Source organism: Musca autumnalis, unplaced genomic scaffold (genome assembly GCF_047663935.1).
Source record: "Musca autumnalis isolate F117 unplaced genomic scaffold, ASM4766393v1 scaffold_2, whole genome shotgun sequence".
NCBI lineage: Eukaryota > Metazoa > Arthropoda > Insecta > Diptera > Muscidae > Musca > Musca autumnalis.
In genome coordinates this window covers 45,358,194-45,375,658 of record NW_027411755.1, presented here as the reverse complement: position 1 = coordinate 45,375,658, position 17,465 = coordinate 45,358,194, and the positions used below count along the sequence as shown (strand labels likewise).

At 34.1% G+C, this 17,465-nt stretch overlaps 1 protein-coding gene and 4 non-coding genes across 5 annotated transcripts; 3 read left to right on the top strand and 2 right to left on the bottom strand.

Annotated features, from left to right (window-relative positions):
• The first annotated feature begins 1,111 nt into the window (after positions 1–1,111).
• TRNAP-AGG (transfer RNA proline (anticodon AGG)) lies at positions 1,112–1,183 on the top strand. Its single transcript has one exon. It is a non-coding gene; the product is annotated as a tRNA-Pro (tRNA).
• Positions 1,184–1,344: 161 nt separating this feature from the next.
• Positions 1,345–1,416, top strand: TRNAP-AGG (transfer RNA proline (anticodon AGG)). The gene has a single exon. It is a non-coding gene; the product is annotated as a tRNA-Pro (tRNA).
• A 247-nt stretch (positions 1,417–1,663) lies between these two features.
• On the top strand, positions 1,664–1,735 carry TRNAP-AGG (transfer RNA proline (anticodon AGG)). Its single transcript has one exon. It is a non-coding gene; the product is annotated as a tRNA-Pro (tRNA).
• A 1,700-nt stretch (positions 1,736–3,435) lies between these two features.
• TRNAP-AGG (transfer RNA proline (anticodon AGG)) lies at positions 3,436–3,507 on the bottom strand. The gene has a single exon. It is a non-coding gene; the product is annotated as a tRNA-Pro (tRNA).
• Positions 3,508–10,777: 7,270 nt separating this feature from the next.
• On the bottom strand, positions 10,778–17,055 carry LOC141392767 (uncharacterized). Its single transcript, XM_073965736.1, has 3 exons — positions 16,879–17,055; positions 14,027–14,483; positions 10,778–11,315 (listed from the first exon to the last, which is right to left on the bottom strand). Exons 1-3 carry the CDS (start codon positions 16,950–16,952, stop codon positions 10,881–10,883), a joined length of 966 nt encoding a protein of 321 aa, XP_073821837.1. The 5' UTR covers positions 16,953–17,055; the 3' UTR covers positions 10,778–10,880.
• Positions 17,056–17,465: the final 410 nt, after the last annotated feature.

Here is a 17,465-nt window from a genome sequence, read left to right as displayed (position 1 = left end):
GAAAGGCTGCTTCTATAGACCCTTTCTGAAAGAAAGGCTGCTTCTATAGACCCTTTCTGAAAGAAATTGTGCTTCTATAGACCCTTTCTTTCTGAAAGAAGTTGTGCTTCTATAGACCCTTTCTTTCTGAAAGAAAGTGTGATTCTATAGACCCATCTGAAAGAAAGGGTGCTTCTATAGACCCTTTCTGAAAGAAAGGGTGCTTCTATAGACCTTTTCTGAAAGAAAGGGTGCTTCTATAGACCTTTTCTGAAAGAAAGGGTGCTTCTATAGACCTTTTCTGAAAGAAAGGGTGCTTCTATAGACCTTTTCTGAAAGAAAGGGTGCTTCTATAGACCTTTTCTTAAAGAAATGGTGCTTCTATAGACCTTTTCTGAAAGAAAGGGTGCTTCTATAGACCTTTTCTGAAAGAAAGGGTGTTTCTATAGACCTTTTCTGAACGAAAGGGTGCTTCTATAGACCCTTTCTGTAAGAAAACTTTCCTCCGGAAATTTGTCCCTGTAGATCGACGTTTTGTTGTAGACCCCATAGACGTTTTATATTTTATGTTTTATTTTTATATATAAGACCTGTAAGAAACCTTCCATTCCGACTAAAGGAATCTCCTGAAGGGTCTCCTGCGTCAAGAAAATCAGTGAAAATTCTTCTATCTGTAGAAGGTCAATGAAAATCCTGAACTTAACGCCATTTTCACTTTTTTTTTTAATTTTCCCCGAAGGTACTGCTTGTGGTTCTTTTTCCTGACATGATTCCTAACATTAAGCCCAAAAGCTCTAAAAGCCTAGGTTGATAAACTGAAATGGCTGGTCGCACGACAATTATCCAAAGGAATTACTTCCAATCCAAGATACTCCAATGCCCCCACTTCCTAAATAGACTATGTTGGTCCATTCTTTCCTTCAACGTTGCGCTTTAATCCAAATTAAATATATAGGCAGCTGTAATACAGTGCGTCGCCTTTATTGTTTTATTACACATGCTATAAGACAATAATATCTGCTTTGTAAAATATGTAGTTGTAAACTTAGCTTTGTCGATGCCATCGATATTGGGAATAGTAACTCACACGACCATAAATTGTTGTATATAATTAGTCGCCGTCATGTCAACTGGCTCGTTGGTCTAGGGGTATGATTTCCGCTTAGGGTGCGGGAGGTCCCGGGTTCAAATCCCGGACGAGCCCAAGTTGGATTAATCTTTTTCTCATAAACTTACGAGTATATTTAAAATATCATCATTTTTTATTTTTCAAAATTCGAAACAAATTTCCAAAATATGTTTTATACTTGTTCTTGTCTGTTTCTTTAGTTCGAAAAATTTGCAAGAGATGGCGTCCTAATAACTGGCTCGTTGGTCTAGGGGTATGATTTCCGCTTAGGGTGCGGGAGGTCCCGGGTTCAAATCCCGGACGAGCCCAAGTTGAGAATAATTTTTTGTTTTTTCTAAATTTTATAATATATTTTTTTAATATTAAAAGTTTATTTTTATTTTCAAAATTGTTTTAATTTTTTTATTTTTAAAAACATTTATATTAATATTTCTATTTTCAAAAAAAAATTTTTGTTTTTCAATATTTTTGTTTTCAAAATATTTTTTAATATTTTTAAAAAATATAATTTTGAAATTTAAATTTTCAAAAATATCCTTTGTAAATTGCCCAACTGGCTCGTTGGTCTAGGGGTATGATTTCCGCTTAGGGTGCGGGAGGTCCCGGGTTCAAATCCCGGACGAGCCCAAGCAAGGTATTCATTTTACACTGAAAACATTCAATAGCAGGGCTCAACATCGAAAGCCAACACGACGGTGCGCCTTAACTAATTTTAAATGGAAGGTGCTTACACCTGGGAAGTTTTTGCAGATTCTGAAACTAGAATGCTCATAGATGAGAAATATCAAGAAACAAAAAAATCGCCGGAGGGATTTTTAAATAAATCGCGATTTAAGTTCACATTTTTAGGGGTTCTTTAGGTTTTCACGATTTTGCTTGGAAACCGCGAGTCCTATGTAAATAGGCCTGAAGAAAATTTTGTAGCTTTGAAAATTCTCCACAAGATTGACCTTTATGATATATTCGTAGGTTTTACCGTTTTTGAGATATAGAAGTTCAAATTGAGACAATGCATTGACTGTATCGCCTCCTTTTAAAACAATGCCATTACTGCAAATTTCCCAAATTAAACTTATATATCTTGTAAAATGGTACAACGTAGGAAAAAATAAATCATACAGTCTTGTAGAGAATTTTCAGAGCTTCAACATATTCTTTAGTCCCATTTTGATATGACTTGCGGTTTCCAGGCAAAATCTTGAAGACTTAAGATAAAAACCTAAAAATTCGAACTGAACCTCTATATCTCAAAAATGGTAAAACCTACGAAAAAACATAAAGGTCAGTCTTGTAGACAGTTTTCACATCTACAACATTTTCTTTAGACTCATTTCGATACGACATGCGGTTTCCAAGGAAAATCCTGAAAACCTAAAAAACCCTAAAATTGTGAATTTTGATCGCGATTTATTTAAAAATCTCTCCGGCGGTTTTTTCTGATTTTTTATTTTTCTTATCTTTGAACATTGCTGTTTCAGAATCGGCAAAATCTTCCCATGTGTAAGCGGTTTTTATCAAAAGTTAGTTAAGGCGCACTGAGCATGAAATTGTTTTATAAGAAGGCGATACAGTCAGTGTATTGTCTCAATTTGAACTTCTATATCTCAAAAACGGTAAAACCTACGAAAACATTATAAACGTCAATCTTGTGGAGAATTTTCACAGCTATAACATTTTCCTTAGGCCCATTTACATAGGACTCGCGGTTTCCAAGCAAAATCGTGAAAACCTAAAGAACCCCTAAAAATGTGAACTTAAATCGCGATTTATTTGAAAATCCCTCCGGCGATTTTTTTGTTTCTTGAGATTTCTCATCTATGAGCGTTGTAGTTTCAGAATTTGAAAAATCTTCCCAGGTGTAAGCACCTTCCATTTAAATTTGGTTAAGGCACACCGTGCCAAGTAAAAAAAATTATTCATAAATTTAAAAAAAAAAAACATTGTAGACAGAAGTTATGGGTATCCTCCAGTTGTGGTGCAGACCAAAGCATCACATTATTTCATTTGTTGTTTTTTTTTTTTTCAATTTTCAATAAAATAATTTACAAAATAAGGGGTAGTTTACACTATATGTAAATGTCATATGACATGAACTTTTCCATCGTTATATATTCGCTAATATGTGCAATATTGGAGATTTCCCTTACGCAATTTACTCTGTGCGTCCACACCAGCAATAATCTAATAAAACTACGTCTTCACATTGCCTCCGTGGGTAGATATGGAATGATTTTATTTTGTGTCATATGACATTTACATATAGTGTAAACTACCCCTAAGAATTTACAATGACAAGTTGTAAAAATATCCAGAAATTACTTCAATTTGGGCTCGTCCGGGATTTGAACCCGGGACCTCCCGCACCCTAAGCGGAAATCATACCCCTAGACCAACGAGCCAGTTGGAAAGGTGGGCGAAACCATCAGGTTTGACCAAAACTATTACAATCTGTCATGGAAGATTGTGTGTACATGTACAATCATGTATGTTAGTATGGTGGATAGAAAATGTTTTTTTTTCACCACATACCTTATCATTAGTTTCTCGTTATTCACAATAAATGTACAATAATTCACAATAAAAGTGGGAATAGATTCGTGATTCACAATATTTCTATTACAGCTAACGCCATCTTGAGGGGAAACAATTAATATTTTGTTGAAGCTTCTTATCAACGAATATAACTCTTGTGTCAGACACTGAAAATAACACATGAAAATATTTTAGCTTTTAGGAGAGAGCGGAGGTGAAGGAGCTCCCTTTCTCCCTTCTTACCCATAAGCTCAAAACATTTTCATGAAAATTTTCATAGTCTGGCACAAGACTAAAAACCGCCTTGTTAGCACGCACATTGAGTGAACACAAATTCACGAACCCCTAATCAACAATCAAAAGTGAATTCACGAACCCTGCTTTCCCCCTTATTACAACCAGTTTTCCCCCCTATTTTTAATATATTGCCTGCGCCATCTGAATAATTTTTTTTGAAAAATAATAAATTTGATTATCAAAAACAGATCTAACAACACTTTTAGGCTAACGCAAATATCAAAATATTGGTTTTATGCTTGTTTTACATTACGAAATCCACTCGATTTCAACTGTCAATTCCTTTGCGTATACATACAGTTACAACAAATGTATTGCAAAGGCCAAAATTGTAAAAAAAATTGCATATTAATTGTTTGCTTATGGCAACAAATTATGTAAAAACTATACGGTATTTTGTTCGCAACTTTTTCTGTTGGTGCTCAAAACAATATTCCGTCGAAATATACCAAGTTTATTTTCAATTTATAACAAATACGGACTAAAATAAGAATTACCTATAGGGAAAAGCAGAACTATAAAACTAATCATTTTTGAACATTTTTGTAGACATTTTGCATTTTTATGACTTTTGCGGGTAATAATGGACTAAAAGTATTGAATGTGATAAAGTTCAGTCATAATAAAAGCCGTCGTGGAGGGTCTTCAGACCGGTAAAAAACGTATGAGACCATATTAACAATAAGCAATGACGAATCGGCCGCAGACAAGTATGCAAAGAATAAATATTTGACTCAATATGTATTGTCGGATAATGGACCAATGCAAAACAGTCCGGTTTTGGCTTTGAAAACATCGAAATACCTCTGGACACTATAGGAAAAAAATAGACCCTCAATGTATTAGTTTGAAAGACCTACAACAGAGTTCTATTTCCTCTCTCAATATTATTGGAATCACTTCATTTTTACTAAATCGATAGATATTATACTCTGCTATCGTAATAAATCCCAAAAAAGTGCGCCAAATCTAATAAAACCCATCAAATATGGAAATTATACACCTTCTAGAAAAGCTGGAATACCGAATTTTTGGGTACCATATTTTTTACCAAGCCAAAAATTGCAGTTTCACGACATAATAATGAATGGGAAGACATCCCCACTGACATCATTAGGAAATATTTAATATTCATTATTCTGAAAGTCGGTAAAACGGGTCCAAAAAGCTCAAACACGTTCAAATACCACACTTCCAAGGGCCAGATCATGACATATTAATCTTATTTGTATAAGTTGCTGATGTAATATAACAAAACTAAACTGATAAATACCTCGGGCCAAACTCCTGATATCAACCGTTACAAAATTTTTTGGGTCCTGTTTAAAAAAAAAAACTCGAAAAAAAGTCCTCCAACGAAAGATCAAGATTTAATAAAAATTGGAGAACCAGTACCCTTAGTGTAACATGCCGAGCCTTAAATTTTGGTTTAACTAAGCTCATTACTACTCCAATGAATGTCAAAAGTGGATAGACAACTCATTATAACTTTGGTAATTCTCCAAAAACCCGTAGATTTTGTAATTTTTGCAATAAATTTATTGTCAACTCCAACTAGTAGTTAAATCTTATTTTTGACCGTACTTTTATAAATCGCTAATAAACTTTGCATATTTTGACGTAATATTGTTTTGGAGACCAATAGCAAGAGATATGCACAAAAACTCGTATAGTTTTTACATAATTCGTTGCCATAAACGAACAATTAATATGAACTTTTTTACACTGTTAGCCTTTGCAATACATTGTGGTCTAACTGTATGTACGTCAAATGAAAACTCATCTGTAATGCATTGGATTTCATTTGACGTTTAAGCAATGGAATTGACAGTTGAAATCGAGTGGACTTCGTAAATGTAAACTTACTATTAGACCCCAAGTGGGTTTGGACGAAATACCTATCAGACTGTCAGTCCACCTGCCTTGCTGGCTGGTCCGCGCGATTACTATCACGGTATTTTGTTCCAATGACCTTCCTCTGAATGGCCTTAGGGTAGCGAAAATATCGAAATATTGTTTTTAGACCCCAAGGGGTTTGGACGAAATTTAGCGTTGATTTAGCACTGCCCATCGAGGTATTTTGTTCCAACGGCCTTCCCCACCAAAAGTTCAAAATTTTCGCGCTCAACAATTCGCAAGTGGAGTAACCGATTTTCTTCTATCTTAATATTTCTTCCAGAAAGAATTTGTTGCAGCAGATTCTTCTTTCGTTGGTACAATTTTTTTCGGGGGCAAGTCCATACTTCCCGAGATAATATCACAATTGCTCTAAAAAAACCCCTGCCGGCACCAATTAAAACCGAAACTTAGCTCATTGTAAAATTTCGTTCAAAAGTACACCAAGTTCCAAGAATGTCCTTATCGGACACTCTCAAAAGTTTCAAATTTTTTAGGTAAGCTGCAGTTTAAGTATGTTCGAGGAGAGTATCGAAATTTTTCCCCATCCAATTTTTGGTGATCAACCAAAATTATTTGTACACACTTTACCAATTTTACGAAAAACCTGGCCAAAATCTATAATAAAACATAATTCAAAAATTAAGTTACAGCCAGTTTCTGTATGTCGAAAGAAGAATGTGTGCGAATGAAACACGCCCGAACTTTAGTTTTCGAAATAATTTTACCTTTGCTTTTGCTTCAAAACAAAAAACAAATTTGAAAAACACACAGGAGTTTGGACGTGTTTCTTTCGCACACATTCTTCTTTGGACATACAGAAACAGGCTGTTAGCGTTTTTTTATAAATGCACCTAAAACTAGAAAATAATTATTCATGATGGAATCTCTCAAACAAAACGCTTGCCGTTTAATATCGTGTCTACTAAGTCGATGGTCAGACTAGCAAGGTTTCATGAAACCAATTTCGTTAAAGTTTCTTTTCAAATTTCGTTAATGTCCACACACATTAACGTGAAATTTAAGATCTTTGCGTGTCCTCTTTATTTTACCATTCGCGTTTGTTGTGTTTCTCATACCAATAAAAACAAAGAAAGGCATAAATAAACCAAAAAACAACACAAAATAACTAACATTAATAATTAAATTAATATTAATAGTTAAATTTTCACTATTTCATTAATAAAATGTTTTTATTAAATATATTTATGTTTCTTTTGTTGTTAACGTTTGCTTGAGAAAATAAAAATGAAAGAAAATTGAAGAAAAAATCTTGCAACGAAGAACAAGAAGAGGCAACACAACAAACACAGAAAACCATGTACATGGGTTTCACTACTTCATACCCCTCGCCTATAAACTTGACGTCGCCATGTTGAAATCGTGCTAGTCTGACCATCGACTAAAGCGTCCCATACACTATCAAATTGGCTTGTCCAGCCAATGAACTCCTTCTGTACGTGTGTGATTGATAAGTGTGTAGCAATCGAAATCATCAAATTTTTCTCTAGAAATGAATGCAAATTTCTTAGTTCTTGTTCAAAAAATTATTTCGAACGAATTATTTTACAATTAAAAAAATATAATTTTTTAATTTTGTATGAGAAAAAATTGTCGTTGTCGTAAATTTTATTTTGATTGTAAAAACTATAGGGTTGGTTTTTCTTCTGGATTAAAAGTTTAAAGATGATCTACTAACAATTCTATTAATTTTTGTTACCAAAAGAATTTTTTAAAATTTAATATTTTAGCTTTTAAGTGCGAATACATTCATAATACCAATCAGTCGTTTCGACATGTCAACTTGCAATTTTGGATAAGGCTACACCAACCGTAATAGGGCTAATTGTCACAATTTTTAATTCAAATGCGAGCGTTTTATTTGAGAGATTCCATCATGAAAAATAATTTTTTTTGTAGTTTTAAGTGCATTTATAGGTAAATAAAACACTGTAACTTAATTTTTTTAGTATTTTTTATTTTTAACTTTTCAGTAATTAAATTTTTTGACCACTGAGAATCTCATAACAAAATTATAGCTAATTTAGGTCGAACATGTAGATAAAAACTTCAAAATACCTGAAATCGTGTGGTACCGTTATATAAGGGCTATACCAAAATCTGGACTTATGCCCATAATTTTTGATGGGGAAGTTTCTGCACCATTGGGAACTCCAAATGCCAAGTTTCAGCCAATTCGGATTGAAAATGAAGATAATTCTTAAAATACCTGAAATTCGGTGGTAATACAATATGGAGACTACACCAAAACCTTGACATATGTCCAACATTGGGCTTTTATGTTTTTCGGGTCGCTGGCTTCATTTTTGATATTTTTAACCCTCAGACTGTCATTAAAGGCGCCATTTTGGAGCCTTCTGTAAAATGTGATCGTATCAGATCAAAATATTCTACAAATTTGTTTGCCATCGATTTTTACTATAGGTCCTGGAATACACCAAAACTCTATCAGCCTATTCTGAGCGCATGGGAGTTGGGAATTTTTTCCCACTCCCACATTGAGTGAACACAAATTCACGAACCCCTAACCAACAATCAAAAGTGAATTCACGAACCCTGCTTTCCCCCCTATTTTTAATATATTGCCTGCGCCATCTGAATAACATTTTGTGGGAGTTTTTTCCCATTTCCCATCTCCCCTCATTCTGAATGAAGTTCGAATTGGGAATTTGTTCCCATGGGAAAAAAGTATACATTCTCTATCTTGAATTGTGGGAGAATTTTGTGTCTTTTTGTGGGAAAAATCTCCCCAGCAAACAGTGTGGGAATTTGAAAAAAAATTTCAAGAAATTTCATATTTTTATGAAATTTCATATTTTAAGACATCTGCACGACAAAATTATTGCAAATATTTATAATCGCCATGTGTTTGCTTAATAAAAACATACAAAATGTACTGTAAAATATGTCATTAGTAGACTTCGCATTTTGCATATAAGCATATGATACAAAAACCTGCAAGAATCTAACATGTTTTACACCGATAAAAAATTTTCCTTTATGTTATCGAACAAAACAAAAAAAAAGTAGTACAAATTAGTAGATTTTTGCAGTTCTGGAACAGACCATATGTATTGAAATACGAGAAAAAGAGTCATGGTTTATTGTGTTAACGCAGCACAGCAAGTAAAAACAAATCAATTTCAAAAGAATTTTTGGCAATAATTATTAAAATATATTGGAAAATAACCATAATATATACAATCTTTACAACTTTTATTCATTTTCGTAATATAACCTTCGGGTTTTTTTAATCAGACGACTAACGTTCTATTGAAAACGTGTTAGTCTCCTCAACGATACGACAACGATCACAAACGTACATACATCTATACCAAATTTTGAAATGCTATTCCATTTTCCGAAATGCCTTTTCTTGAATAGGATCGTTATTTTTGAACGTAGAAGCTTGAAATTTTTCAAGGGCACGTGTTTTAGTTTTAGATTCAATCAAAAACGTATTTTATTTATTTATTTATTTATTTATTTATTTATTTTTTTTTTGAGATACGTCTTCGGAATTTTATGGTGACGATATGTAATAACACGCAAAAATATGTAATAATTGAGAAAAATATCCGAATTTATCTTTTTGATTTTTTTTTAAAATATGCAAAATACGAGTTCTAGCGATCATTAGGAATAAGTAAAACTAGCGATATACTCGTTAAACCCCTAACTAAAATTACTCCGTATCAACATACAATTTTTAAATTCGTTACAAACTTAAAAAGTTCCGATTAATTTATACACAAAAATAATTTTTGCCTACTAATTAAAAAAATGCTTACACCAATTCGCACATTCTGAAGAAAATGTGCTTATTAGAACAACATCACACATCGCTGACTCCATTCACTTAAAAATCCATAAATAAATGCACGGTTGTTGAATTTAGTGAGTTGTGCTTTTGCTAATCTAATTTAAAAACCGCGAATTCAATGCAAATAGGCATTTTGTATTACAAAACAAAATTACAGCTCCCAAAAGTATGCTATAATAATTTGGTGTAACTAATTTCGAATTTCGAAATCTCAGCTCCCATGGTTTGCTGTTCCCACGTTGTTTAGAATATGGAAAACGTGGGAATGGGAAATTTCGCTCCCATGGGAAACAGTTCCCATGGGAATGTTCAGAATAGGGCTGTATATCTTACCAAAACTCCAGAAATATGCAAAATCAAACAAAACATCATTTTAGAAGAATGGCGTCAATGACAAACATGTTCTCCAAAGAAATGAGAAATCTTTATTTGCATTACATACCAAGGAAATATCGGTATCAAGTTTGCCAAAAAGCCAAGGAACTAAAATAGGGGTGGAAGCTTCTACCATTTCTGCAGTTTTAGAAATATTTGAGTTAAGATTACTTGGAATCCTTGCACTGTAGATATATGGTGTCTTTGGCAACTCTACTGGCAATAATGCGAGGAATATTTTTCTTAAAAAAATATCTTTCGTGTGAGACATAAAAGAGGTCTTTTTAGTCCCTTTGGATAAATACCAAGTAATTTACCCAAAATGTAGATAGAAACTAAAATACAATGTTCGAATTAGAAGAGAACGCACTGTCTTTTAGCTAATTCTAGCTTTAATATACATACATAAGATTATCTTATTGGCATATGATTTGGCATACATCTTGAGATTTGGTCCTCTCCGTATAAATTTATGACTTAAGATGAAACATACAAAATGTTAAGACCACGGATTAAACCCCTTTTATTTCATCATACTTTTTTAAACACCACAAAAAGCAATTTACCCTATACCATCTATAAACGGTAAATAAAGGAATAAAACATTAAATTAGTGAAAAAAATATTTTATATATTGTCGAATTCAAGTTTTTAAATGAAAGAATTAATGAAGGAATAAAACATTACATACATAGATGAAAAAAGTATTAATTATAGTGGGGAATTCAAGTTTTTAAATGAGATTTAATGGCAATACTAAGATCTAGGGCAATACATTAGACATATGTACATATATCAAGAGCTACTTCCTGCTTTTTAAGCACTATATTAGTTTTGATATAATTTAATGGATAATGGTTTAGGATCGGCGCAAAGCTGTGATAAAATGTAATACTTTTGTTTCAACGTAAGTATTTTTGATGCACCAGGTCCTGAAAGAAATCCTTTAATGCTTATTCGAGAAAAATTGACAAATGATAACAGCTTTTCCAGAAATTCTATTAGTCTTTCTTCGCTTAGAAACACAACATTTTCCTGTCCATTGAAATTTTTGCTCGACGACGGTTGTTGTTGAGTGTTCTCAGATTTCAATAGTTGTTGCGGTATCAAATTGTTACATGTCAAATACTTTTCAATTGCATTGAATATTGGCAAAAAATCGTCATAATTGTGTTCAACTTTGAATTCAAAATATTTCATAAAGGTTATTGGATTTAAGTTATAAACGGCCTCGGTTATGGGATATTGAGCAAGACATAGTTTCTGAAATTAAAAAAGTAGAAAAGGAAAATTGGCGTAATTAGAAAATTAAAATGTCTTAGTTTACAAAATACAACAACAAACTGTGTAAGGAATTTTGCATTTTTGACAGCAATTGCTTACTGATTTCGTTTGAGAGAGGATTATTTCCATGAGTATAAAACAAGACAAAAATAATCAGTGTATTTGCCATAAGCTAAATATCACCTTATTGACTGTAATAACAGACTGTAATAACATTCATTTATTAAAAAAATAAATAGAATTTTCCTAGGTGATAAAAAAAGTTTCCTTCGTAAATTTCTAGGCGTTTGTGGTGAAGGTATCACACAGAGTGGACCGATTATTCCACTGACAGACCCAATCTAAAAAAATATATTGGAAGAATAACACAAAAAAAATTATAATGTATTGGCCATAATCACAACAACAAACCACTATTAAAAGGTCAACTTGATCTTAAAGGAATGGACCGACTAGTCCAGCTTGGAACTGGATCTCATTTTGGAAGTAATTGCTTATCGTACCTACCATTTTAGTTGATCACTCTAGGATTTTTCTAGGTAATTATGTTAGGAAGCATGCATTTGCCTACGAAAATAAATATATATTGCAACACAAGGAATAGCTTCGGTAAAAATGTGAAAATGATCCTCAAATAGCTCAGCTCAATTTAAACGAAAAATGTGTTGTCCGATATAGGCCTTTTTGGAACTTGATCAAGTTGTCGTACTCCTCAGTTGTTGTTCTAATAATGGATTTATTTTATATGTTTGTTAGTCATTTCTCTGCGTAATCTGGCTCGTGGTCTACCTCCAGTCCTAAGAATGTGGCTGCTTCGATGAGATTTATCTACAGATCTACTGGAGTTAGTTGAGTATGATTGGCAAAACAGTTTAAACGGTGGCGCGGGCTGGGCAGATGTTTTCCACGGTGTCATCGATTCATGCCCTATGGGAATTTAGATGGCTGCACCATCCCGAGCGTAGTTGAGCCAAAACTACTGTGGTTTGTCGTGGCGGCTGATGCTCCCCAGCTGCGATACATGGGCATGTCCTCCGAGGACCACATTTACACGATAGTTGCGAATGCTATTTAAACTTTCTTGATATGCTTGTAGATCCGGGGGTTCTCTCTTTCGTGGACCTATCTTTCTAGGTAATGAAAATTCCTCCTAACATGCCTAGAGCCGCATAGCTTACCACAGCCCGACCTCCTATCGCGTTATAAGTAGTCAAAAATGTTTCTTTATCTGCACTCCAAATGCTGCCGGTTAGGGACCTGAGGAACTTGTTCCTACATCTCAGCTTGTCGCAGATAGCTGTGGCATGCGCGGACGACATGAACATGCTGTCGAATGTGACCACTAGAAATTCTGTTGCAATCGACATAAATGTTCAACCCAGTCCATGTGGTGAACAGAGTAGCCGTAGATTTAGTGGCGGATATTTGCATATTCCTCTTTGGTGGATTTAGCGTTTCTGATGACATTTGCAACATCTACTAATCCCAACATCATACATTCAATCCCACAGTGGCCAGTGGTGGGATCTTCGATACCAAATTGGCCTGGAACTACACAACACCGTGTTCCGTCCAGCGGCTGTTACCCCAATATATACATGTTGGTATTTGTATAGCTTACATCAGAAATTTCAGTTGGTGTAGGCAGTGTTTTTTGAGTTTAGGGCCATTCTCTAATAAAGGATGGACGGACTTGCCCACAAAGAAATTGCACCTCAAGACGAGTCGACAACTGGTCGTAAACGGCGCTTTTGCAAAATTATTTGGCATTTTTTGTGGGATGTAACCGAAGGACTGTATCGGTATAGTCAAATATGTTGGTACCAAATCGATTACTCCCTTTGAGAATAATAGTGGGACCCTTTTTTCAAGTTTTGGAAATGTAAGGTGTATTGCTGAAGATGGACATGGTTCATTTGTACCCGAATCGGTTGATTCATTCAAAAGTTATAGTACGCACCAGTCATACTGACAGACTGACAGGGCTAAATCGACTATAAATTGTCTGAAACGGATTTTGTCATAACCACCATTTCGTCAAAAATCACCATTTCAATGTGACACATTTTTGATCGTATCAAAAATGTATGTTACTAAAGTATTTATAAGTGGTTTTTATGAAACTTATTTCACGACCCTATTTTACTTTCGAAAATATTTCTTCGACAGTTTACATTACATGATACATAAATGGGCTGTTGCAGAACTGCAAGAATTTACTAATGTTATCGTAGTAAAAACTAGTAGGTTCTTGCAGGTTCTGGAACAGAACAAAAATTATAAATTGTCTATACAATTCGTTGTTAACACGTTCACGGACGTGAATGCTGTGACATTTATTTCCATGGTGACGTAGGATGACGTGAATGCTATATCATTCACATGCAAAGTCAATTTTTAGTCATTTATTGCATACAATCGTATGTTTTTATGATATACATAATATAATAAATAAAAAATTATTATTAATATTTGTAATTAATTAATAAATAAAAAACAACTAATTTCGAAAAAAAATTGGGTGTCATTTTTTGCACCTCTCTGTGTTTTTTTTACGTCCGCGAACGTATTAAACGACAAAACTTTACTTTCCATTCGGGAAGATTTACTTGACGACCTGTATGTGTATTCTAATCCAGATAAAGTAATGTAATCCAGATAAAGTAAAGTACCCTATTATATGCACTTACCTTTTTAATTTCATCCAATAGATCTTGATTAGGAAATTCCACAGCAACCTCAAACAGGCTTATCAATTGATCATGACCAGCAATTCCTAGGAATGTTTTCAAATGACCGGCACAGATTTTTTTAATGTTCGTAAACATATATTTGTCGCATAGCTTAAATAGGCTGATTGTATCGATAACATTAAGTTCTGCAATCTCTGCGCGAGCATCTCGAAGATTATACAAAATATGACGTAAATTGCGAAACGTAGTTGGGTCGTCATCCGGCAAAGGAATTTCCGTGCATTTAGCTTCTAAAAAATGTCCCGAAAACATTGATTCAAACACCTCCGAATTCAAGCTGAACACTAATTTGTGACCAAATATAATTTTAGCCACTCCCAGTTTTTCGCCAACAATAAATTTACAATCAACAGTGTATGTATTATGTAGTCCGGTTTCCAAATTTGCGGGTGCACTATAAAGATAATCAAAAGTAGGTATAAGTTTAAAAATAACCAAGTAACAAAATGAGATATTTGGCAATATACACATATGGATCCAAAATGGAGGAAGGCAATAGTGCCGGCGTCTATAGCGAAAATCCATTATAATACACTGTTGCTATCAAGAATTGCAGTTGAAATGCTTAATGGATTTGAAACCATAAACTCTCGAGCTATCCTTAATTGCAAAAAATATTTGCATGATATACGAAATATCGTTTAAATTTGCGGCTTATCTTTCCTTTACCGACCCAACTTAGAAAATGATGAAAAATTACCACAAGTAGTGCTTTTTATGCCGATTCCAACCATGTATTGCTTTTTTGCGGAAATGTATACTTCCCGAGATATGGACCTCCAAAGTTCCACAACGGCCCTAGTCTAAAATGTTGGCAAACCACCGCAGAAAATTATTAAAAAAATTACCACAAATAATGTTTATACTGATTTCAATGATGTATTTTTTTGTTGAAGGGTATGTATACTTCCCGAGATATAGGCCTCCAAAAATATTAAATTTAAAAGAAAATTTTGTTCCCGTTCCCGAGATTTGCACCTGTCCATAGGAAAAAGTCTTAAATACCCGGCCGGCTGTTTAGAGAAAAAATAGGTTAGGGCCTTTGGGAAGAATATATTTCCGCAGCAAAAGCAATGTATCGTTGGATTCGGCGTAAAAGCCTTTGTGGATCTTTTGAAGCATATATTTCCGCAACAAAAGCAATACATGGTTGGAATCGGGATAAAAACCACCATCTGTGGTAATTTTTTCATAATTTTCTGCGTTGGGTCGGTAAAGGAAAGGAGTTCCGTAGTTTTTGGCCAGTCGTTTGACTATATCGCCACAACAAGCAGTATGATATTTTTAGGTTATTTTAAAGCCCGTAGGCGTAGTCTCTACATGTAATTTTATGTTTTAATTATACCCTACACCACTATGTGGTAAGGGGTATTATGTGTTAGTGCATTTGTATGTAACATACAAAAGGAAGCGAGATAGACACATAGTTCCTTCTAGGGATATACATAGAATCACTTTCTGAGTCGATTTATGCATGTCCGTCCGTCCGTTCGCAACATACAGGTCGCATTTGTTGACCGATTTCGCTGAAAATTGGGGAATACCATTTTTTTAGCCGTCGGAAGATCAAGTTCGAAGATGGGATATATCGGTCCACGTTTTGGTATAGCCCCCATATAACGGTACCCTCCGATTTGCGGTATTTTGACGTTTTTAGCTACATTTTCAGACCGATGTAGCTATAATTTGACATTTAGGGTTCTTAAGTGTCAATAAACTTATATAACAAAAATTGTGGACATAGGTCCACGTTTTGGCATAGCCCCCATATAACGGTACCCTCCGATTTGCGGTATTTTGACGTTTTTAGCTACATTTTCGGACCGATGTAGCTATAATTTGACATTTAGGGTTCTTAAATGTCAATAAACTTATATAACAAAAGTTGTGGACATAGGTCCACGTTTCGGTATAGCCCCCATATAACGGTACCCCCGATTTACGGTATTTTGACAGTTTTAGCTACATTTTCAGACCGATGTAGCTATATTTTGACACTTAGGGTTCTTAAGTGTCAATAAACTTATATAACAAAATTTGTGGACATAGGTCCACGTTTTGGTATAGCCCCCATATAACGGTACCCCCGATTTGCGGTGTTTTGACGTTTTTAGCTACATTTTCAGACCGATGTAGCTATAATTTGACATTTAAAGTTCTTAAATGTCAATAAACTTATATGACAAAACTTGTGGACATAGGTCCACGTTTTGGTATAGCCCCCATATAACGGTTCATTTAAGTTCATTTTTTCGTATAGCCCAGATACCTCCGAACTAGCTGTTAATGACATTTGAAGTTCCCACGTTATGTACCGATTTTCGATATTTTGAAGATTCTATCTAAATTTTTAACCGAATTAGGAGTTATTTGACATTAAAGGCTCCCATCAAAAACTGTCAACATATTATTATAACCCCTATATAACAGTACCTCCCAATTTCTAGCCCACCAAAAATTGTCAACATACATAGTTAGATATAGGCACCATAAAAAAGGGCCTCCCGAATGACGCATAAATGTACATAAACATTATCTGACAGTTTAACGTACCCACTTAAAGTTGGGGACAGGAATGAAAAGTAATTATTCCATTTTAGTTCAGAATATTTTATGGTGTAGGGTATGAAAAATTCGGCCCGGCCGAACTTAATGCTTTTTTACTTGTAATAAGCTATGTTGAAGTTGTATGTAACATAGACTACTTTGTGACACTTTGTGACTTAATAAGCCAATCGGAATTTTTAATGCGGTGCATCATACAAAACCTTTTACAATTAAATAAATACCTGATTTTCTTCGAAGAAACCTCTTCGCGTCCTTCTGTTTCTGGATTTTCCATACCAATTTTTCGTTTTAACATAGTATTTTTTAAATTAGAGCTTTACCGGTATAACACGGTTAACAAAAACTTGACGACAAGAAAATGATTTATTATTTAAACAGGTCTCTTTCTTTCCAATGAAATTAATTGAATCTGTTAGATACTATTTTTGTCTTGTTCTAACTTGCAGTGAATGCATGTCACAATCATGGTACAATAATTGTACCATGGTCACAATCGCCCTAGAGCTGGCAAAATATCGATAGCACTATCGATACTATCAATATTTTTTTGGGATATTATCGATAGTTATTTTTTCTATCGATATTATCGGAACAATTCTGCCATTATTAAAATTGGAAGAAAAAGCAAAATAACAACGCTAAAATCAACACAAATGAAAGAGAATTAACAAATGAAAATTGTTTGTATCAATAAGTCCCGGTCCACACTAGAGCTGGCAAACCATCGATATTCCCAACATTAGATATTTTCGATATAATAGTTTAAAATATCGATTACTATCGATATTATCGGTAAGCTGTCAACACC

What these genes read in the sequence shown, in the direction of transcription:
- LOC141392767 (XM_073965736.1), bottom strand. Translation starts at nt 16,952, where the DNA reads ATGTTAAAACGAAAAATTGGTATGGAAAATCCAGAAACAGAAGGACGC. An exon ending in GTTTCTTCGAAGAAAATCAG is followed by an intron (nt 14,484 to 16,878) that starts GTATTTATTTAA and finishes TTATCTTTATAG; the next exon opens with TGCACCCGCAAATTTGGAAA. An exon ending in TATTGGATGAAATTAAAAAG is followed by an intron (nt 11,316 to 14,026) that starts GTAAGTGCATAT and finishes TTTTAATTTCAG; the next exon opens with AAACTATGTCTTGCTCAATA.